This window comes from Eschrichtius robustus, chromosome 10 (assembly GCF_028021215.1).
Source record: "Eschrichtius robustus isolate mEscRob2 chromosome 10, mEscRob2.pri, whole genome shotgun sequence".
Lineage (NCBI taxonomy): Eukaryota > Metazoa > Chordata > Mammalia > Artiodactyla > Eschrichtiidae > Eschrichtius > Eschrichtius robustus.
Genome location: NC_090833.1, coordinates 100,077,594 through 100,100,404, shown reverse-complemented (window position 1 = coordinate 100,100,404; position 22,811 = coordinate 100,077,594). Strand labels below are relative to the sequence as shown.

The 22,811-nt window shown below is 50.6% G+C and overlaps 1 protein-coding gene across 1 annotated transcript in view; it reads right to left on the bottom strand.

Annotated features, from left to right (window-relative positions):
- The window catches only part of SEMA4D (semaphorin 4D), a 106,829-nt gene that overhangs the window by 16,179 nt on the left and 67,839 nt on the right, over positions 1-22,811 (bottom strand). Inside the window, exons 2-6 of the mRNA XM_068552225.1 lie at positions 18,704-18,769; positions 6,535-6,896; positions 4,999-5,144; positions 2,111-2,173; positions 287-385 (exon numbers count right to left, since the gene is read on the bottom strand). Of these exons, the coding sequence (XP_068408326.1) occupies positions 287-385; positions 2,111-2,173; positions 4,999-5,144; positions 6,535-6,640 (414 nt within the window). The 5' untranslated portion in view covers positions 6,641-6,896; positions 18,704-18,769. The remainder of the gene's footprint in view (positions 1-286; positions 386-2,110; positions 2,174-4,998; positions 5,145-6,534; positions 6,897-18,703; positions 18,770-22,811) is intronic.

Sequence of the window (22,811 nt, the reverse complement as noted above, 5' to 3'; positions counted from 1 at the left end):
ACACTGGCCTTCCCAGAAGGTCCCCCCACTGCCAGCTCTGCACTATGGGCCAGCGGTCCTGTAAGTCCTGCACCCGGTCATGCCCTCAGTCATGGTGGTTTATAGACAGGAAGGCTTAGAGGAGGCCGGTGAGTGGGCAGAGGCCTTCTGAGGAGCCATGGGCCACCCCCATCCCCACACAGCTGGCAGGAGAAAATCCTCCCAGACTGCAGAGTGGAGACCACTGGCCGCTGCCTCGAGCCCCACGCTGCTTTAACTGCTGACCAGGGGACCTGCGCGGCCTTACCAGGTGGTCACAGGCTGGCTGGAACGCGTTGGTCCCGCACACGTAAAGGGCACTGGCGCTGAGGGGCTGCAGCACTCGGATGTAGTTAAGGCATTCTGTCTACAAGGAAGAGAAACGCACGGGTCAGCCACTGTGCAGGTTCCACCGGACGCCCTCCGCGATCCCAACTGTCCAGCCTGCTGGCTTTAGAGCATGAACCAGCCAAGCACACGCACGACAGCAGCTCCTCACGGCTCACTGATGACCAACCTGACTGTGAATTCACTGCCACCCTTCCACCTCGGGCCTCAGGTGCCATCCGTCTGCACAGGCCAGCCCTGCCCTGCCTGGCACGGTGGGAGCAGGCTCCCGGAGACCCGGCTCCACCCCTGCACAAACCTAAATCTGCAGCTGGCCAGAGTGCTTCTGTCTCTGCAGGGCCCACAGGCCGCTGTCAAGTGCCAAACAGATTTCACCTCAGTCACTGATTTATACTCAGCAAAGATGTATCAGCCACAAAGCAATGAAAGCTGACCTCAAACCTTACTGGACACCCGGCACAGGGAAACACGCATTTACTTCTCACTGAACACACAAACCATTCATTGTGTTGGCAGGCCCGAGGGGGTGTGTGCTGTGCAGAGTTCCCTCCACCCTCCCTTTCTCTGGGGGACCCCACCCTCGACGCCCCAGTGCGCGCCAACTGGAAGCAGTGCTTCTCAGGAGAGGGGTGTGTCCGGCCCGCCTAGCTCAGGGGAGAGGCAGGACTAATGAGGGGCTCCGAGCCCGGCTCCACATCAGAAAGGCCCCGCAGGAAAACCAGATGCCACTGAAGAACCCACCCACTATTTTAGGCTGAAATGTACTTGGATTATATGTGCTAGCATCTGAAATTATCTCCACTCGGGAAAGGTTTTTTTTTTTTTTGCCGTAATTGTTTTGAAGCTGGTTGGAAGTAATTCGTCGTCCCTGAAAGAACTGGGAGGGACCCTTGTCCGCTGTATGGCCTCCACATGGGGCCGGCCAGAGTGCCTGTTCTAATTTAGCTCTAAGACAACTCCCTGCGACACCTGTTATTACACTGCGATGCCTGCATTTTCCCTCATTTCGAATTTAGTGACTTTGGTGAAAGTGTTTCGTACTTTGCTAAAAAAGTTTAGCCAAAAAATTTTTTCTGTTTTTGTTTTTTAATTTCAATTGCTTTGAAATGAGCCAACGACTACAGAAATTGACTGTAACTCAGCTGTCTTAACCAACTACCAAGGAAGATGGGGCGCTTATACTCCAAGACTCCGACATCGGCCCAGCACCAGTTAGGGGCAGGGCGGCCCAAGTGGGTGGCAGCCATAACCCAGAACTCTGGAGGGAGATGGACACTCAGCCCAGCGCTTCCCGGATGGCCACCACACTGAGATGCCCAGTATCTCCTAGAGAAGGAGCAGAATCTCAAGGCAGAGTTGCTGTCAACAATCCAGAAACCCCTCCAGGCCACTGGGGCTCAGGGAGGGCAGGAACCCTGCACCGTACACCTTCAGGCCATTCAGGCACCAGACATCCTTTTCTGTAGTCAAAGTTTCAGGCCATTTGAATAAATTCAATTCACATAAACTTTAAAGTACTTTTCTACAGCCTAGTACGTCTGGCACTTGCACTGAGAGCCCCAGGCTCACCACTTGGGAACAGGGAGGTAACCTGCAGGATGAGTCGCGATGACGTGAGCAAGCCTGGCAGCGTCCTGAGGGCGGGGCAACCTGCCTGGGCTGCGCCACAGAGTTCTGGGCGTTCGGGAGAGTCAAACAAGTAAGACAGACCTGGGTGGGCTCTGAAGCTTGCAAAAGAAATTACCTGTTTTGATTTCCCCTTTTCCGCGCATTTTGCTTTTTTATCTTCCGAGACCTTCCAATATGCCTGTGAGGAAAAACCAGAGTCCATTTCAGTGCATGTTCCCCCTTTAAAAGGAGATACTGGTATAAAAAACATACAGTTTACAAAGCACATGGTGGTGTTTAGAGCACAGGTATTTCCCGGGACATTAACATCTCAGATTGCAAAGCGAGGCTCAGAGAGCAGACGCTGGGACCCGTGAGCAACGGGGCTTCGTGAAAGTTCTGTGATCCGCATGCTGCAGCCAGGGGGACTGGAAGGCGGCTCCCAGATGACTGTGATTTGCTGAAGAAACCTGCAAAATCTAAATGACTGAAAGTGGGGAGGATTCAATTATTTATCAAAAGAATAAACTGCAGGCATTTTCTTTTCTTTTTTTTCCTTTTGGTCGCACTGCATGGCACGCGGAATCTTAGCTCCCCGACTAGGGATTGAACCCGTGCCCCCTGCAGTGGAAGCGCAGAATCCTAACCACTGCACTGCCAGGGAATTCCCTAAACTGCAGGCATTTTCAAACATCAAGTGGGTTTTCTCATCCCTTCAAAACTGATTCTCGAGTCTAGTAAAACGTCTTGACGTTTACTTTATCAGTGGAACAGCAGGGTTATGATGCTTTAAATTTTATGTGACGGCAGCAGGTGAAAGTGATGAAGCCACGGGGCTCCCTCAGGTCAGGTGTCTTCCCGCTGAGATCTGAACTCCTGCTCCCTCCACACCAGGTGGACGAGTCAGGCTGGCAGATGCCTCAGCGCCCCACCCTCCAGAGGAAGGGCAGCAACAGCGCGGCATCACAGAAGGCTCCCACGCTCCTGCCTCACTGTCCCCAAGATGCCCCATCTGCCCGTGTGATATTCCAGCATTGATGCCAGAATATAATATATCTCCTCCCAGAGAATCAAAGCTGGCCATCGGGCACTCAGAGGTCAGGAAGCACATGGTGCTTCTCCATGGCAGTGAAGTGAATCCCTTAGCAATGTGATTTCAGAGAAATGGAAGTCCTAATCAGGACACATGAAAGCAGAACAAAGTCCCATTTCAAATAGCAACTTCCTTTAGAAATTAAAATGTAGACAATTTCATCATTATCCACAGGCAATGCATAAGGACACGGGAACATGAACTCTGACAGGCCCTTGATCACGGGCATTTTCACTGAAGCTTGGCTGTAGTCCTTTCACTTTTTTTTCCTCTTTTACGTCTACGGAGCCTAGAGCCTCTCGGTTACCCACAGTGATGGCATTAACAGAGCAACGGGGGCTCTGACTGAGCACCTGCAGGTCGGCACAAGCACGCAGTGGAACCACGATGTTCCCAAGACGAGATTCTGAAAGGCAGTGTTAGCCCGAGTTGCTGGAAAGGAGAGTAAGGCCCAGAGGAAGGGGATTCAATGAACACAGGGAGTAGGGGCTGAGCAGGGCAGGGCCTTAGCACCCCTCTGCTCTAAGTGCCTAGTGTTTCAAACACTTTATTTTCACAGGGTGATGACCAGAATCTCGTTTATGTGAAACAGAAATTAAGTACTATGCCTGACTCTGGAGATTAACACAAAATGAAACAAAAAAATAAGAGATCTGGGGCAGAAAAGGCACAAGGTGAGCATGGGCCGGCTTGATTCCAGAGAACCAGAAAATTACACCAACCACTAGGGTGGTGTCTAAGGATTCAGGAGCAGAGGAGAGGCTGCCAGAGGCCAGGAGGGGACAGTCCGAGCATTGGCTACAATGGCTTGAGGCACTTCAAACACGTTTAAATCCACGAGTCATGGTCATACTAAAAAACCAAACACAGTCCAAAAACCCACTGTCTCCCTTTGGGGAGAACTTACTCATTATTTGGAAAACTAGTAAATAAAGGCAAAGACTTCAAGCACTGATCCTGCCATGTCCAAAGGAACTGGCCTCGGGAGATGTGAATAGCTGGCAACGGGCATTTCCCCGTCACAGACGATATTCCAGCTCACAGATGGAGAAGGAAAGGTAGAGGCGGGACGTCCCATTCTGCAATCCTTGACGTGCTCCAGACTGCGACGGTCAAGGGCCAGGAGGAGGACGCCCGCCTGGGTGGAGGGTCCGGCCTCTCACAGGAGCCAGACTGAGGCTGGGGGCCGGACAGGACTGCGAGTGGCTCTCCCAGCACGTAGACCCAGGGCGGCTCCCAGGAATGGAGACTCGACGACGGATAGAGTGCCTGGCCACACAGACGGCCTGAGTTCAACCTGATCAAACTGAATAGTCAAACATCATCTATGAGGGAGTCCGTGAAATTTGAACACTATTTGATGAAATTAATTTGGGGGATGCAATAACGATATTTTGGTTATTTTGAAAAAAGGAGTCCCTTCCTTTAGGAGATGCTCAGGGAAACACGTGCAGATGAAGAACATGTGTTTGGGATTCGCAAAGCCTCGCAGAGGGAGCAGAGGAGGAGGACATGGATGGGATGGGGGTGAACCCCCGGCCTGCAGGAGCCTCGATGGGTACAGGGTTCATCGTATCACTCCCTCTGCTCCCGTGTGTGCCTGAGATTTTCCGTAATAAAATGTTCAAAAATCCAAGATAAAAAGAGGGTGATCCCTGGGTGAACTGCTAGCCTGGGGAGGACGGAGGCTGCCAGGGGACACCCTGAGATGGGGCTTCGTGGACACAGGGCGGGAAAGAAGCTTCAGGATGACAGGCCCTCAGCCCTGCTGGGCAGGAAGGCTGCTCGCTAGATGCACAGGACGTCCGTGGGGCTGGCCACTGGGGTGAGCAGACTCCACAGCCGAAAGCGGGCCTGACACCCCAGGAGCAGGCCGGTGTGTGGATCTGAGGAGAAAGCACTGGAAAGGGTCTGTGGCGCCCACACCATACCTCATGTTGCTTCTTGGAGATATTGTGTGCGTTCAAGGCAAACACGGCTTCCCGGGCGCCCACGTACAAGGTGTCCTTGTCCTCACTCAGCAGCAAGGCCGAGTAGTTGAAGATGCCCGGCTCGTGAAACTGCACCAGCTGCACCTCTGGGGAGGGCGGGGTGGGGGGAGACCATATTAGGTATTTCTGAGCTTGGACACAGCCTGAGCATCTGGTCCCCTTTTAGTGCGCGGCTGTCTCACTAGGGCCATGCATGGGTCTGCTGCCACAGTGGACAGGCCCCAGACGAGGCCAGAACTCAGGCACCTTTGGGCGGAGGCCGCCACCAAGTGTGAGGCCCCAGAGCCACTGTTCTCTCCCGGTGCTATGGCCTGACTTCCCTTCCTGCTCCCTCCAGCCCAGCTGAGTTCCAAACCCGGCAGCGTGACCTCCTAGGAACATGACCTTCAGGCAGCGTGACCTCTTCGCAGTGTAACCTTGTGACCTCCCAGGAGACTGCAGGCCAGACACCTTAAACTGCTGACCACTGTGGTTCCCTCTCCCTCCCATCAAACTCTTGTCTATGTGTATTTAATCGTCCACAGATGAGGTTTATAAAGAATATAACTATTTAGCATTTTCTTATTCAGAAAAAAATCATTTACCTCAAAGCCTTTAAAAAAGTCTATTTCAGCGATTACACCCCTTAACCCAAGCATTTTCCAAGGATAACCACCACAAACTTAAAAAGCAGAGAAACAAATGACTTTTTCACTTATTTGGTAATTGCATCAATAGCTATTTAGGAATATGAGGAATTTAAGGGTGAGCTATTTAGGAGTAATATAAATGTACTGACACTATTTCTTAAGGAGCTATTTCTTCTTTTTGACCATCCCAGCATCAATTTTAAACTTGGCTTTCCATCTATCACCAAGCTCTGATTTTATTGAAGCGTTAGGTGTTCACGCTTTCTGCTCTTCTTATTTTCCATTGTTGAAGAAAGATACACACAGGATAGAGACTCTCCCAGCACACACACTGCCTGGAATTCTGCACAAGACAGCTCAAGCCCTGCAAGCACACCTCGCTCAGGACCACTGAGCCTGAAAGACTGGAGCGGAGGGGTTCCTAAGACACAGCTCCCAAAAGAGGAAATAAACAAAAGAGAAACTAATAAATAGCAAATGAAAACAATTGGCCTGAAGCTCAGCTACACATAATTAAATATCCTCAAAATATTGTTACTACTTGGTGTGGTTTGTGCCCAGGCAGTGTGCACCAAACGTCACCAGGCACAAGGAAGATAAACTTCCTTCCAGGGCCCCCCCTGATTTAGAAGACAAATCAGCAGGCCAAGAACAAGCCCTGCGAGTGTTTCCAGTTATCAGACCATCTCCCCAGAAGCGGCGGTGCAGGCCATCTGCCCACACACAAGTGCCAGGAGGACAGACCCAGCAGAGCAAAGGGCACCCGTGCATCTCAACACCACGAGCAGGGAGCAGGGTGGCCATTCCCTTCAGATGCCACCAGCGCCTGACATGGTTCTGCCCTCACCTCTGTGCTCCCAGGTGATCCTAGGTATGGGCGCAAACGCCACCGCTGTCCCAAACACCACGGCGAGGGCGGTGAGCAGCCCCCCGACGGGGGCGCACATCCTCATCGGCTGGGGCCGCAGTGGGGACTTCGGCAGCAAATGCCCGCGGGCAGGCGAGCCCACGGTGGGTGTCAGGGCGGTCGCTGCTCAGAGCTGCAGGGCTACGACCTGCAGCACAGCCTGGAGCTGGTGGGCGGCGCCAGCCCCGAGGCCCCGCATTGCTCAGCACTCTGGGTGAGGTCGAGCTGCTCTCACCACTGCAAATGTCAGAGGCCACCTTGTTCTTAAACAGCGTGCTTCTCCACAGCCGTCTGAAGAAATCCTGGAAGAAAGTGAAAAGGAAGGGTTACGAGTCAGGATGTGTCGTAATAACGCCTGCTTTCTGTTTGCTCAATATCCCCCCCACGGCTCTGCTCTCACCACATCCCCAGCCACGGACTCTGTCTGCTGAGGAGAAGAGAGTGGTGGGGACATAGAGGGCTTCCTGTGGGGACAGCCCCACACAGACACCGCATCCCAGACAGAGTTACAGGCGTCAGGGCTTCTTGGTCCTCAGGTAGGCCCGGAACGCAGGACAGACACAGGGGCCCAGACCAGGGAGACAAATGCCTGCCTGGCTGCCCAGCTTCCTCCCTGTGCGGGTGCTGTGTCCAGCTGGTAATGCAATGGGAAGGTAGGGAACGGAACCGGGGTTTCAGTTTCCCTCGGAGACTCTGGCTTCCCAATTCCTGTAATACTCATCGAGGACGACAGCCAGAACTAAAGACTGGAGAGCTGTGCGGAGGCTGAAATGTGAGAGTACACACACAGACACACACACACGCATATGTGCAAGCACACACGTATGCACGCATGCATACAGACACACACACATGCACGCACGCATGTCCTGGTCGTGCAGGAGTAGCTGACCTCCTGCAGGGGACAGGGCCACCCCGATGGCCTCGCTCCTCCAGCCTCACCGTAAAAGTCTGCATGTCATGGAAACTGGTCATGGGCTCTGATCTGTCACCGAGAAGAAGCACCTCATGGAAAGAACAGGCCTGTGCTGAACAGAGAACCTGCGGGGCTGGGGGTCCTCAGATCTCCTGGCACCCACGCTCTGACCCTGTCCCACGACTGCCTGGAGTCCCAGCCTCCCGCCTGCTCAACCCCGTGCACCATCTGCAAGGGTCCCTGCGGGGAGCTGCAGGGCAGCCCTGCTCCACATCAGTGAATTGGGGCAATAAGGGTCTGCCCCTGACCCAAGGCCCCACCAGGATCCCAGTGAGACTGTGAGATGGACTTGTCCCCGCCTTCTCAGGGAGAGGTTAAACCGAAACGTCGGCCTGAACAGAGGCAGGACACTCGCCAACCACATCTGGGGAATACAATTAAGCTACAGCAGAACCACTGCACTTTGCAGATGTGCTGCCCTGCGGGGCCCACAGGGAATCCACAGGCACGCAACCTGCTCCTCAACTGAGTACCCTCTCCTGCAACACGGTGAAGCGGCTGCCGCCCCGACACCTCTCTCCCCTCCCCCGGAGGCCCTGGGAGTCAGCCATCCTCACCTCCTCCTCTTCCTTCCACCCCCACCAAGCCAACCCCCCTGCAGGTCTACCAGGCCTACTGACACCCCCGGGCCCTCCCTCTCTAGAACCTTCCCCTGCCCCCACCACCACTGTCAGCATCCTGACCACCACCCCTCAGGACGCTCGAGGGGCAGCCAGCTCCCTTACTTCCTCTGCAGCCGTCCTCTCCCGGCTCCGTCTCCCTGGGAACCCCACAATTTGCCACAGGGCAGCACCTGTCCAGCCACCTGCCCTGCTGCTCTCTGACACATCAGGCCAAACCAAACCTCCCAAGAGGGTCTGGGGAGAAGGTCCAGCTTCCTGTTTACCTGGTTAAGTCACTGCCTCCAGGGAGCTCTCCCTGCTCCTTCCTATTCTGCCTGGGAAGTCACCTCTCACACCCTGGTGTCCTTCTCTGGCCCCCAAAGCCTAGCAGGGAGCACGGCTCACCCTCCACAGTGCTCTGGGGCCTTTTTATTTTTATTTTATTCACTTTTTATGTGTACGTATGGGCCACTACCACTCCTGCTCCACTTCACAAAGGAAGGACTCATGGGGGACTTTCACGGTGAGCACTTGCCACTGGGGAGATGCTGGGCAAGGGCCGGACACCAGGGGCCAAGCCTCACCTGCCCGCCCACCTTCCCTGCTCAGGCACCCACTCTTCACCTCCTCCTCCCAGCCCGAAGGCTGCCTGGCGGGGCTCCCCATCCACCCAGCATCTGCCCTCCATCCCAACACGCCTATTGGCCCGTGGAGTCAGGGAGCCCACTGAGTCCATCTTTTCCTCCAGGGACTGGCCCATCCTGGGTGGAGACTGGCACCTCTTTTCGACAAAGGGCCGGATGGGCATTATTTTCAGCTTTTTGATTCCTGGAGCCTCTGTCCCAGTTACTCGAGCCCAGCATGGTAGCTCAAAAGCAACCACAGATGACGTGTGAATGGATGAGCAAGGCCGTTTGCCAACATAACTATTTACAGGATGGGCACTGGGCTGCAGGCCAAGCCCTGCGCTGGGGGCCCAGGGGGACGGCCAGCCCAGACACCCAGTGGCAAAGGCACGATCCATGCTAAACACAACACCGGATGCACCAGGAGGCCGAGGAGGCCGGGAGGGGAAGAAGAGAGAGAGCTGCCTCATGGGGCAGCCGTGAGTGCTCACTCTCTGCGGAGCCAGCTCTTAGAGGCACCCACCGTGTGGGTCACCGTCACCCTCGGCCGGGGCCCTGGGTGGGGACTCTGCTCTCCTGCCCTTAGCAGGGAAGTGAGGTACAAGGTGGCTCCAGAAGCCCAGGCCAGGCGAGGTGTTCCCGATGTGACCCACTCAGCAAACAGCCCCAGAGTGTCCAGTGAACGCTAAATACACCGCAGAAATCCTACACAGCCGCAGGACGCCCAGGCCCTGGCGAGAGCTATTCACGTGGATGATGCTGCTGGCTTGGGGTGCACCAGACACCCGCCTAGCTCGCTCCCGGGTCCATTCCGCCACTACCAGTCTAATCGAAGCTGTGCCCACCCCACCCATCCCCCACCCTGACCTCTCCACAGCCTCCCACCCCTTTACCCTGCTTCCGTTCTTGCCGCCTGGGGTAGAGGTTGCTAGCTTCCTGTCCCAGCATCCACATCCCTTCATTCTCACTAACAGAATCTTGATTTTACCTAGGATGGCAGTGTGGCCAGCTAACCATGTCTCCCAGCTCCCCTGGTGGCAGTTCTGGCCAAAGAACTGTGGACAGAAGTTATTAGGTAGGAATTCCAGGAAAGCTCTCTAAAGGAGGCTGACTCAGCTAGTGTTGGCATTTTTTTTTTTTTTTTGTCTTCAGCCTTTCCTCCTTTTGCTGCCTGGAACTCAAATTTGATGGCTGGAGCTCTGCCAGCCACCTTGTGAACATGAAGATAAGAGTCTCATTCTGAGAACAGCCAAGTGGAAATCCAGAAGAACTGGGGACCCTCACAACATACTGCAGACTTTACAACTGCTTTCTTCTGCCTACCTCTAGGCTTGATAATAAACTATTAATCTCTTTAAATTACTGTTTTTTCAGATCTTTGTTACCAGCAGTCAGATACAATTCCAAACAGATACAACCTCCCAGTAACACATTTACCAAACAGCAGCAGCAGCCAGAATAACGTTTTTAATGTAAATCAGAGCATATCATTTCCCTACGTGAAACATTTCTCACTCAGATTAAACCCAAGCACACAACCTTCTATCCAGCCTCTCCTGTTTCATGTTCCCTCCACCTTTCTGTCCCAGCCATTTCTGGACATGTGGACCCTGGCCCATCTGCAAGGACGTCTTCCCACTGCTTGGCAAAGCAATTCAGAACATTTCCAAATGTATCTGTACCAGAGATCACGTGCGTAAATCCCACGGCACAGTCTCATTCATTTACCAGAGAAGACTTTCTCTCTGTATAATTGATCAGTGACTGGCAGTGCATCCCCAAAGCTTCTCTGCTCCAAGCTCCCAAACAGGTAAGGTTTCTAGGAATGCTCCAAATCAGGGCAGGGAGAAGCTCAGTGGCTGCCAGGGTCAGAGCTGAGTGAGGGGCGAACAGGCAGAGCTCAGAGGATTTCGACCACTCTGGAGTGAGATGTTGATGTGGAGAAGGGGACAAGATATATGGAAACTCTATGTACTTTCTGCTCAATGTCACTATGACTCTAAAACTGCTCTTAAATAGAAAGTTCATTTAAAAAAACCCACAACACACCACCTCAGAGAGGTCTTTCCTGAGCACAAAAGGAGCATGTGTGAGGCCCTGTCCCAGTTTGCCCACAGCCTGGGGTGCCCTTCTGGCTGCGGGGCACAGATGTGAGGCCCACTGGGGTGTTTCATTTCCCCTCAAACATCAGCATGGAGCCCAGTCTCTGTTGGAGGGAAATGGTTTGCAAGGATCCAACGGCAAGAACAAATTCCTACTTAGGTCGCTGATCAAGTCACTCCTCTGGGACATCCCATGACACACAATGCAACCAGGCTTAGAACCCAGATGTGGGAGATGGGAGAATCCCTCTTTGGAAACTGGTGCCCAGAACACAGAGATTTATCTCAACTCCCTCCTCATACCCAGTAAAATTCTGACACCCTAAAAGGACATAAACCCATACGGATAAAAATGGGGAGAGGGTGATAGCCCATGCGATGTTAACAAACCTGGGAAACTAGAAAGAAAACAGAAGAGCAAAAGCAGTGGTGTACTGGCAAAGCTTAACAACTGGCTCTCCAAGGGGGCAGGGTGCCCTGCTTTGTAGTGTATGCCGACCCCTGGGGTGTAAATGCTGCTATCAAGCTTCCAACATGATGTCACTGAACACAGAGATAGGACGACATGCACGCTAGCACACCAGGGCACAGTATTGCCACCACACAGATACAACAGGCACATGGCCTCAAGAGCAGGTAATAGCACAGGAAGTAGTAAAATGCACAGGAAGCAGTGGGTTTTGAGTATGTTTACCTTCACTTGTATTTTTAATACAATTTATTTAAGTCCACATAATTTAGTGTTTGATAATGGCTGTGTTCACTAGCACACCACTGCTAGTAATTAATTGCCGTTGGGGACAAACAGAGCTGAAACCGGAGCCTGTGAGAGGAGAAGTCACAAAGAAACCTGAGAAAATGAAAGCGACCTTAGAAATTAAAATCTTGATTAAGGCAACAAAATGTTCAGCTGAAGGATTGGAAGATAAAATTGAGGAGGTTTCCTAATAGTTGAACAATGTGACAGAGATAAACACAGGGAGAGAAAAGAGAAGAAAGCTAGAAGATGGACTCAGGAGACCCATGTCTAACTGACAGGAGTTCCAGAAGAGAGTGAGAATACAAGGAGTTATCAGAGAAATAACAATAAGAAAATGTCCAGAATAAAAAAAACCCACAGGTTTATAGAATGGAAGAGCCCAGCAGTGCAATGAATGAAGAAAGACTGCAGTAGAGCCCTGAGAGACAAAGGGGGAGATTCTGAAAGTTTCCAGAGAGAAAACGGGCTCCAGACAACGACCTCTCAAGAGCCACGCCAACAGCTAGGAGGCAGCACAATGCCTTTAAAGTCTCAAAGGAGGATTGCTCATGCAGACTCTCAAATCAAACCCAATTATCAATCATCTGAGTGTAGCACAGAAACATGTCCCAAGCATGAAAGTTCTTAGAACTTTTACCTCCCTTACATCCTTTCTCAGAAAGCTACTGAAGGACTCACGCCACCAAAACAAGGGAGCTGTTTCCCTGGTCTTCCTGAGAAGGAAGAAGAGCTGGGGGACAAGAGACAGGGTGTGCTCCATGGAGAAGGGGTGCAGGGAGCAGGAGACAGAGGCCCAGAGGGTGCAGGGGAGATCACGCATAGTTACCGTGGGTTTGTGCACTGAAATATGAGGGTTATGGGTCTGGCAGAGCCTGAGGATGAGTTAGTAACACATTCATGGATAAAAAATGAAGCACACACACTCAAGATGAAGCAGTTACTAACCCCAGAGAAAGCAAAAGTGAAACTTGAAAGGAAATGTGATCAACGCACACTTATTATGGCCCAGCTTTGAGCAATGCTGACATGGCACCAATAACAAAAACTGTGGAGAAACGTCACTGGGAGGGTGGGGGAGGCATGAGTGAAGGAGGACGTCAGAGAACCCCAGTCCTCACCTTCCATGGTAACACAGGATCTAAAATAGCAAATGCAGGAAATATCTGTACAAGCACTTTGAAGGAATATTACCCAAAATGGCTAAAACAGTTGCAGCCCACTGTCTCAGGGACAAAGCGACAAGACCGGAGCTCCCGTTTTCTCTCATAAGCTGTATAGTAATTATTTCAAGTTAAGATCATGCGCATTAATTGCTCTGATAAAAGCTAATTAAATTTTTAAAAGAAATCAATGCTTTGATTCTTTGTAGCCTGCAAGACAGCAGTTCAGTGGGTGGAGAAGCAGGGGACATGGGCCCCTGCAGGCAGGCGTCCCAAGGACCAGGCAGAGCAAGATGTGCTTATGCAGCCACACTGGGGTTCATACATTTTTGCAGAAATAGGATTATTCACCAAGCGGCAGAAGTGCCCTGAGCAGCAGAACAGGAGTTAGTGTAAAATGAAGCTTCGACAGTGCCCAGCAAGGGGACCTGGCCTCCCGTCCCTTCACTCGCCACAGATCACCCCCCAACCCCAGTCTTTGCATTTGCCGCTCCCTCCTCCAGAACATTCTGCGACACCCCCCCCACCCCACTTCCCCACCCAGGAGTTCCTGGTAGCTGGCTCCTTCCCACATGCACCCTGGCCCCAAGGCCACCTCCATCTTCCTCCTGCTTTATTTTCTTCATAGCATGAGTAGGGGCTTGAAAATGCTCAACGATGTGGTCCCTTCTAGGGCCGGCAGAACCAGAGGAAATACAAACATCGCAGTTAGAAGACTAAGGCCAGAGATGGAGAGAACCAAGGTGAGGCCCCAGTGACAGAAAGTTTCGCACACATCACAGCCAGAATGAACAGAAATTTAGAATGGATTCACAGCTCCAGGAAAGGCTGAGCTGCCCTAACAAATGGGCCCAGTGAGTTTCAGCGGAGGCGGGTGGAAGGGCCAGTCTCTCTCCTTCCGGGACCTGCAGGAATGGCCGCTGTTCACATGGGCTGCTCACACTGGTTTAGGTGAGAAGGGAAAACATTCTTCTTAATCGCCTTGAGCCTGTACCAACCCAGACACTGTGGTTAAGGAGCCGGGCGGGTGTTGAACTAGCCAGGCAGCCACTCACTCCCAGCCATTCCCAGGCCCGCCCTGCCCACGGCGGCCCGAGGACGGGTGCGAGTTCTTTCTGCAGAAGCTACCCAACATGGGCTTCATCCAGCTCTCAACTGTCTTCATCTCATCAGCAGGCGCCAGATTCCCGATGGCCTCAATCAGACCCTGCGTCTCGTCCCCAAATGGTCTTTAAAAAAATCCACATGAATAGCCAAAGGTCAGGAGGGTCCATGCCACACACAGGCGACTCCTCTCTGGGGAAGGGGTGTGGGGGATGCATGTTTTGCTTTATGACATTGGCAGGGTTTGATGTTTGTTCTTTTTCAATAAGCGTGCATTGTTCCGTATAATTTAAAAGTTCTAAGCAAAGCACACAGCACACTCACACAGACACACGGCCACGGTGCACTCAACCGGGAACACTGGCTCGGCAATCGCTGTCGCGTTAAGAATCGAAGCCTTAAATGTTCAAATGGAAACAACTGGACAAAGCGCCCACCCTCTGGCTTTCGTGGGCACTTCTGCTGGGAGCCAAGTGTCAGGAGTGTGCATTTGGCCTCCCCCATGTGAAAGTGTCACAGTGAGACAGGAGCCCATTAGAAAGACAGGGTCATACAATGTCACACCCATTACCTACACGTAATTGTGCTGGTTTAGGAGGAGTGCATGACCCCACTTTAAATGTCAGGAGAATGGAACCCAGAGGGGTCTCTGAACCCGGCACTCAGGGGCCTGTCAGTGCCTGTCACGCAGCAGCTTTCCACTCGAGCGACCCTGACTCAAGTCAGGGGGCTGGGGCAGAGAAAATAGGGTAAGGGCTATTTCATGAAACCGTACACACATCTGTGTACGTACGCTTGTGTGTATGCATACATGTATTGTGTACCTGTGCATGTATACACATATATATGTGCACCTTTAAGTGTGTATCGGAGTATATGTGTGCACGTATGCATCTCTGAGTGACCTGTATATGTGTGCGTTCATGTATGTATGTGTACACATGTGTGTCATTTGTATACATGTATCTATGTATATGCGTGTTCATTCATGCATGCACACACCTGTAGGTATGTGCATATGAGTAGGTGTGTGCATGTGCATCTGTGTCTGTTCATGTGTGCCTGTGTGTGTGCGTGTACATGTGTGTATGTGCATGCCTATGCAGTGTGTGTGCTCTCTGTGGCGGCACAGAAATCCCGACCTAGCACTGCATTCCTAGATGTGACCGGTGACGAAAGGCTAGGGTCCTTTAAGGCAGGAACCATGGGCCCAGGGTACTGTCTGGGGTCTGTCACGCCTACCCACACCTTGGCTTCCCTTTCTGGGACCAGCTGTCTGTAGGGTCACAGAGGGGACACCACTCACTACCCCGTGTAAGGCGTCAATGCTGGCATCAACAACAGGATGCTAAACCAATGTTCAAAGTGTCCCCACTGGCATCCCCTGGAAACCCATGAAAGGGGAGCTCAGGTGACAGCTGTGGACGACTACTGGGGGAGCCTGTTGACGCTTCTTGTCTATGGGGTTTGCCCAGACAGGGCAGGTGAAGCCCCACTTACCCTCTAGGCCCTGTGGCCAGGACAGCGGAAGACACACAGCTAAATATACCTTCCCCTCCCAGCCAGAAGCAGAGAACACAAGAGCCACCCTAAGACCATGCCCTGCCAGTGCTGGTGCCGGGCCCAGTGTCCCCATCCCCAGGCTGTCCCCCACCCTAGGCTCCCCTACCCTACCCCAGTCATCAGCCCCGCCCCCAGGCTGCACCCTGCCCTCGGCTCCTCTCCCTACCCAATCCCCCAGCCCCAGGCTGTGCTTCCCCCCCACCCCGCTCCCCACCCTCAGGGCTCTCCTCTCCCACCCCTGGCTGTGGAGCTGATGTCACCACCTTGCCAAATGGCCTTGCCCCCTCAGGAATCAGGAACATGTTTCAGAAGCTCTCTGTGTCACACACACAACAAACAGGTTTTTGTTTCAACTTCAGTTTCCCCAGAACTTAGAATGGATCCCAGGAGCCAGGCTCAGCCTTAGAGCTGAGTCCAGCTGGACGCCCCCCACTTCCCCAATGGAAAAGTGTCCAGGACACCGGCTTTCCCCTCCAGCCGCCCCGCAGGGGCAAACAAGCTGGTCAGGACGTCCCGACATACCTTAACCCTCGTTCTCTCACCTAAACCCAGGCACGTGTGTGTCACAAATGTGCCGATGGAAGCCAGGAAGGAGAAAAAGGGCAGCAGGGTGACAGATGCACATACCAACCAATTAATCAGCAATCAATCAGCAGTGATGATGTTGAGAAGGGCATACGCAGGGCAGGTGCAGGGCAGCAAGGACCCCGAAGCACAAAGGCCAGAGGAGGGAGGGATCACACCACCTGTGCGACACCATTCTACCCTTGACAGTCGCACTGTCTCTTTGGAGGGCATGTGGCACCCTCGCATAGCGTGTGCATGTGTCTCTGAGCCCGGACAGCTTAGCACCAGGGAATATAAAATAACCTTCCTCCCCTGGCCTGATTCTTCCTGTTGGCCCACCCCCAGGGAGGAATGTCTGTTATCCAGGGGCTGCTGGCGTCATAGGGAGCTCAGCTCCAGATGTGCCCCCAGGCTTGTTTCCCAAGGGCTGGAGGACACAGTGTGCACCAGGAGATATTTTAAATGCCACTAAAACTGGTGCTTCAGTCCCCAGTTTGACCTGTACAGAGAGCAAACTTAGATAAATGATACTGTTGAAAAGTTCTGCCTTAACTGGAATTTATTTGCATTCTTAATTTTCTCCTTACCTTATAAAACTCTCCTACCTTCCAAAGTAACTCCAAGGGTGCTTAATTCCAGTAATAAAGAGATGTAAATTAAAATAAAATACCTAAGTATCCCCCACGAGACAGAGAAATTTAAGATTGCTGCTAGGGGTGCTGGTGAAGGGTTGGAGGATTTCTGAGGGTGATTCTGAATTTCCAAATGGCTCCTACTTCCTAGCGAGTCTTGGGCAGCTATCCTATGGACCAGCCCAGTGTGCAGAGCCACGTGGACGAGGACAGCCCACGAGGGCACCTGGAGGGATGTGCCTCCACCGGGGGGGCTAGTTGACAAGACACGTGCAGGACACGGAAGAAGCTTGGCAGGAACCACCAGGAAGCACACAGCACCCTGACCACATGGAAAGGCAAGGGCAGAACAGCAGGCCAAGATGACCCATGTGTGTCCAGGGAGGACGTGCCAGTCCACATACACATACGCGCACACGCACACACACACAGATGCGCACACGGACACAGACACACAAGGATACAGACACACATGGACACACATACACAGAGACACACAGGCGCACATACAGACACACATGGACACAGACACACATCCAACTGTTAACAGTGATTATCTCTGGGGAGGGAGAACGACCAGGGAACTCACTTTTTAATGTTTGCTTTTAAAACAATGAATAATGTTTATAATGGTTTGTAAAAAATTAATACATTAAAAATTTGTGTCTCCTCTACACTAGACTCAAGTCAGTGAACAAATATTACATCCAGCACATCAACCTGTGCAGTGGTATGTAATGTTCCACAACCCAGCCCACTTCTTGGTGTCTGTTCTTGCCATTTTTTTTTTTTTTTTGCCCTTTTGCACTTACATAGAAATGAGAAGTGGCTTCTTTTCCTGCATATACTTCATGCTTTTTATGACCACAAGGTAAAAGTAACAGAAGTCTATTCTTGCCATTTCTTTGCCCTTTTTGCATTTACATAAAAATGAGAAGTGGCTTCTTTTCCTGCATATACTTCATGCTTTTTATGACCACAAGGTAAAAGTGAGAGTCCATCCTCTTAGACTTTTACATTGGAATTCTCTAACAACTCAACGTAGTACTGAACAGAAGAAACCACCCCTGTTTTCAATTACCTTATGTCCAAAGATTCCAAAATATTTCTTTAAAATAAAGTGTTCAGCAAACAAAATCCAAAGACAAATGATCTAGGGGTAAAAAACTAGGAAAAAACACTTGGAACATAAATGCCAGGGACTGGAATTCCTAGTAAGTGCAGTGATCTAATAAACTACAGAAAGAAAAGACCTAATAAACTACAGAGCCCTGGCCAAACAGAGCAGGTAATTAAAAATGTATATGTATATAACCAGACAATAAACACAGAAAGTGCTAAGTATCCCTAGAAGTGAAGCTGTGTTCATTAAAACCACCCCCCAAAACTGGCATAACAAGTCCTCGTGACTGCCACGCACGGCAGACACCAAAGACTACGCTGGCAGCAGGTGTGTGGAGAAGCTAGCAGAAATGACAACCCCGCCAGCTAATCCACAGTGCATGAGTAGCATAAAAGGACGAAGGGGAGGTAGGGGCTTACCTTTTGTTTTTACAAATTAAACTGGCATTTCTCTTTCCTCTAAAACTGGAAATACATGGTTGACCACGTATTAATTGACCAAAATTAAGATTAATCACAAAATGACTCAGCTTCAGGGCAGATGACATGGACAGCCATCTTTTTACACCAGACATCACTGATGACCACCCCCATCCCCAAAAGAGAAGATGGAGCATTTTAGTGCCTAGACCAGGGGCTTGCAGCCCAGAAAGGGGGCAGGGGAAGGAGCACGGGGCAGAAAGGCAGTGGGGGAAGAAAAACAAACAGGCAGTGCCCCTACTGCCCTGTAGGCTTCCCTCAAGCCAGCCCCAAGGGTCAGCGGCCAAGTCCAGATCTTTGCCCCTAAGATAGCACAGGGACCAAGGACCAACCTTCGGCTGGATCCCACTGAGGCTTCTATAAGGTGTCAGCTTTGCTAATCTGCGAGATAGACTGAGAAACAAAGGGATTTTACCTGTTATCTTGTGCCTCTCGAAACTTCCCAATTGTTTCTAGGAAGGAGTCTTCAGAAATCTTGGCTCTGAAAATAAAGGGAAATGAGAATATTTAAACAGTTAAACTGTCCACATAAACTCAACATCACTTCTGGAAAGGCACTGAAAAACAAACTCCTGCCTTCGCTTCTGGAGCCCCACAGCTGACTCTCTGACCCAGGATGGCTTGGCACTTGTTCACTTGTGCAAACAGGAGGAGGTAGGGGGTGTGCAACTGCTCACCCAGGAACAAAGGAAGTGAAACCTGTTGGTCACCCAGGTGCCGGAGCTGGTCCCCAACCACTGACCACCACCACTTCCCTGCAGAACAAGCCATTCAAATACAAGCCAGAGTCACTGTCAGCTGAGAGTCCATCAATCAAAAAAGTATCATCTCCTGGCTATTGACTTCAGATATGTATCTTTTAGAATTCACCTTCATTGAAATCCAAAGGCACCAGGCGATGAAGGAAAAAGAGATACAGATACCATATTCACGAGAAAATGATTTCCTAAAAAACCCACTGAATTCCCTTTTTCTTTGTTTTTGATTATTTTTAAGCCAAACAGAAGAATTTCCACAGTGGTATAGCAAGTTTCTATATTGTATTTGTTACCCCTTCCCAGTGCAGGATAGAGCCCTCAAAATAGGAATCCCCAAGTCCAGTAAGATCACAAACTATCAGACAAAGAGAATCAGAATTGCAAAACCAGAGGTTACAGTGTAGGATTAATGAAGGTTTAGAGGCTGGTTAAATGGATGCTGGCAATTCTACGACTGCCAATGATCCAAAATATTTTTTAAACCTCAGAATCAAGCTCTAGCATTTTTTTGTGGTTGGAATTATTTTTTTCTTTTGCTTCAAGGGTTTATACAATTATTGCCATTTTTCTGAAGACAGCTGAGAAGTAGGAGATGCCCCTTGGAAACGCCGTTGATGCCCCAGGGAGTGGGACCATCATGCCTGCAGCCCAGACACTAGTTTGCACCCCACTCTTACATGTCCACCCAAGCACACAGTTTCCAGGGCCACCCAGGGCCCCTCAGTGCCCAACAGCTCAAGTCAGCAGATAAGACCTCAAAGTGACAGGCAGAAATGGTTAGGATTCACCCAGCCTCACTGTGATGTACTGCCTAAGACTGGGTCTGGGTCTTTCCCACAGAAGCGACTCCTTCTGATGGCCAATTTATAAGCAAAAATATCTTCAGATGAGCAAGCAGGTAAGTGTCCTGGAAAAAGTTATATCCACGCAAGACACAGAACCTATGTCTTCTGTTTAAATGCTCTTCTGGGCGAGCAGCTGACACAACCGATGGACGGCAATGGGCAAACCCAATAACTATGGCATTTACCCGTTCACACGGGGCTTTCCCAGCACATGGGCAGGCGGGGCCCAGCAGCCACCTGGGGACTGCTGAGAACTCTTAAGGAAAAAAGAAAGTGAGTCACCCATAAATAAGAGGTTTAGATAAACAATGTGAATACTAAGAATTTTAAAACCAAAAAACTTCTCTCTTCTAGAGATTCAATAAGTCTTTGTCACTTCAATAAATAAAAGCCCAGAGCTGCTTGTTCTGTGGTTGGACAAGGCGCGTATCACATTCACCCTAATTTCATGGTATTGAGCAACAAGTGACAGCAGGCTAGGGTACCTGTGTGTGTGTCTTAATCACCTCACACAATGCACTTGGACACTGGCGTCCTCATTTTCTGCCTTCAAGCCAAGTCTCCATATCTACCCTCCATCAAAGAGCTTCTAGGCCCCAGGTTCCTGAGTGAAAATACTCACTTCTGGCTCAGTCAACCGAGAGGCCCTGAGGGCCCCCAGTTGTCTGCACCCTTTACCACAGCAATTTTTCTCCTTTCCCAACATAAAAACCCACAGGCTATAATTAGTTATCACCGTACTGAAGAATGCAAAAGACATGCTCTGTATGCAATTACTAACCATATCATTCTGACTACGCATCTCCTCTGACTATGCAAACCTGCTTATAACGCACATGATGTACAGTCCATTTGCAAAAGAAAGGAATGGAATCAATCAGAAGAGAGATAAGTGTTTCCCTCTGGTACACAAAGGAGAAACTTGGCCTTTACCTCCCACCACACCCCCAATCCTGCAGGAGAGCATGGGAGCCCCAAGGCTCATGCCCCGATGGCAGCTGTCTCATGACCATTTATGACAAAAGTGCAGAGCCCAGGTGAAGGGGGTCTTCATTTTGCATGCATCTTGCCTACATTCTGCCAATGTGACCTCACCTTCTGAAGGCCCCTTGCCTCAGCAGTAACCCAGTGTTCTCTTTAGCGTGTGGAAAAGACACAAGTGGGATGGGGCCAGGCATGGGACATGCTGTTGGGTCAGAACGACCTGGGTTCCAGGCTTGGCTTCTCCATTTTCCAGCTGTGTGTCCTTGGGGAAGTTACTGGGCTTTTCTGTGCCTCTGCCTCCTCATCCAGAAAGTGGGCACAATAATAGTACCCACCTCATTTGGTTGCTGTAAAGATCCATGAGTAACTTATGTGAAGAGCTTAAAACAGTGTCTGGCAGCTTCCTAGCACTGCATAACTATCAACTATGACTCTTCCTACCTGTGAAGCGGAGCCAGTTATACCTAACTTGTTAATTACCTACCTTGAGAGACATAAATATCAGGGTTCGGCTCCCAGCATGCGTAAGCACATTCCCCATTCCCCATGACCAAGGCTCTACCAGCCTCCTCCTCTCACAGGGAATTCAGAGCTCAGAGCCTGGGTCTGCCTGGGGTCACGTCCACAATCTCCTGGGAGCAGGGCCCCTGCCTCTGCGGTTATGGATGGGGAAGGAGCCTTGAGCCTCATCTGCTGAACTCCCTCACTTCAGCCCAGAAGCCCACGCTGGAGGTGTCTGGGCAGTGTGAAATGGGGAGATTCAATCAGCACTCCACCCACATGCCCTGTCTGGGGTGGGTTTGCACATTAGTGCAAGACACCATTTCCCACCTCTGAGAAGGGCAACAACAAGACAGGCTGGCTAAAATGTACGGTGATGAGGGGCCGGGGGCAGCATTCACATGCACTGGGGCAACTTCTCTGGGGGCTACTGGGTGACACCTGCCAAGATGACATGTCCAGACCCCCTGACCCAGCAGTTCTCCACCAGGAATTCAGCTGGACACACCCCCACATGTACAAGATGCCCAAGTACAGTATGAGGCTGCTGATAGGAAAACTCTGGAAACACCTAGAAGTCCATCAGTTCATGTGCATGTGGGCACATATATGTATGTGTTTGTGTGTATACACACATGTATACACACTGCATATGTGTAAGCTGATTTGTGTATGAGCTGTGGCACATCTATAGGATGGAATACTATGCAGCTGTTAAAAAAAATAAAGCGGTCACTGAGATGAAAGGATGTCCAAGATACTTAGTTCAGTAAAAATTAAGGTTCCCCACAGTGTTATAATATGTTCTCATTTGTGTAGACACAGGGTATGTAACCATTTGTACGTGCACATAATTTACTCAAAACTATTTGATTAGATCAGCACTTAATCAAGGATCTGCTGGCAGTGAGCGACTAGAGAGTTGCTTTGGTCTGGAGTAGGGGTGTATTTCATTTTTTACTATGTGTATTCTTTAGTACTATTTGAATTCTTATCTTAAGCATGTGGTTTCCTAATTAAAATACTTTAAATCTGATATTAAAAGTAAAATACATTAAATGTAAAAAAATTAGAAAATAAAAGGTCACAGAAGAAAACATTTCCGGCAATTTCAAAAAACAGGTTATTATAACTATTAAAACATGATTCCCTTTTTGAAATTTACTAAAGTCATTTCATTAAAATGGAAGTTTTCAAGACCAGCAAACAGACTTTACATCATTTCCAGCAGTTCCGACGTTTTGTTGGACCTATTTATCCTAAGAAAACTCAGACACAGAGGAAAGCATTTTGGTGCAGGTGAGTGCCGCAGACCCCGAAGTGGGAGAGGCAGGCTCACAGCCATGCAGCAAGAGGAACAGAGACCTGGAACTCAAGAAAGAAGAAAGGACCAGCAGCCTGTGGGCAGCTGAGTTGGGGAGCAGGGAGAGGAAGT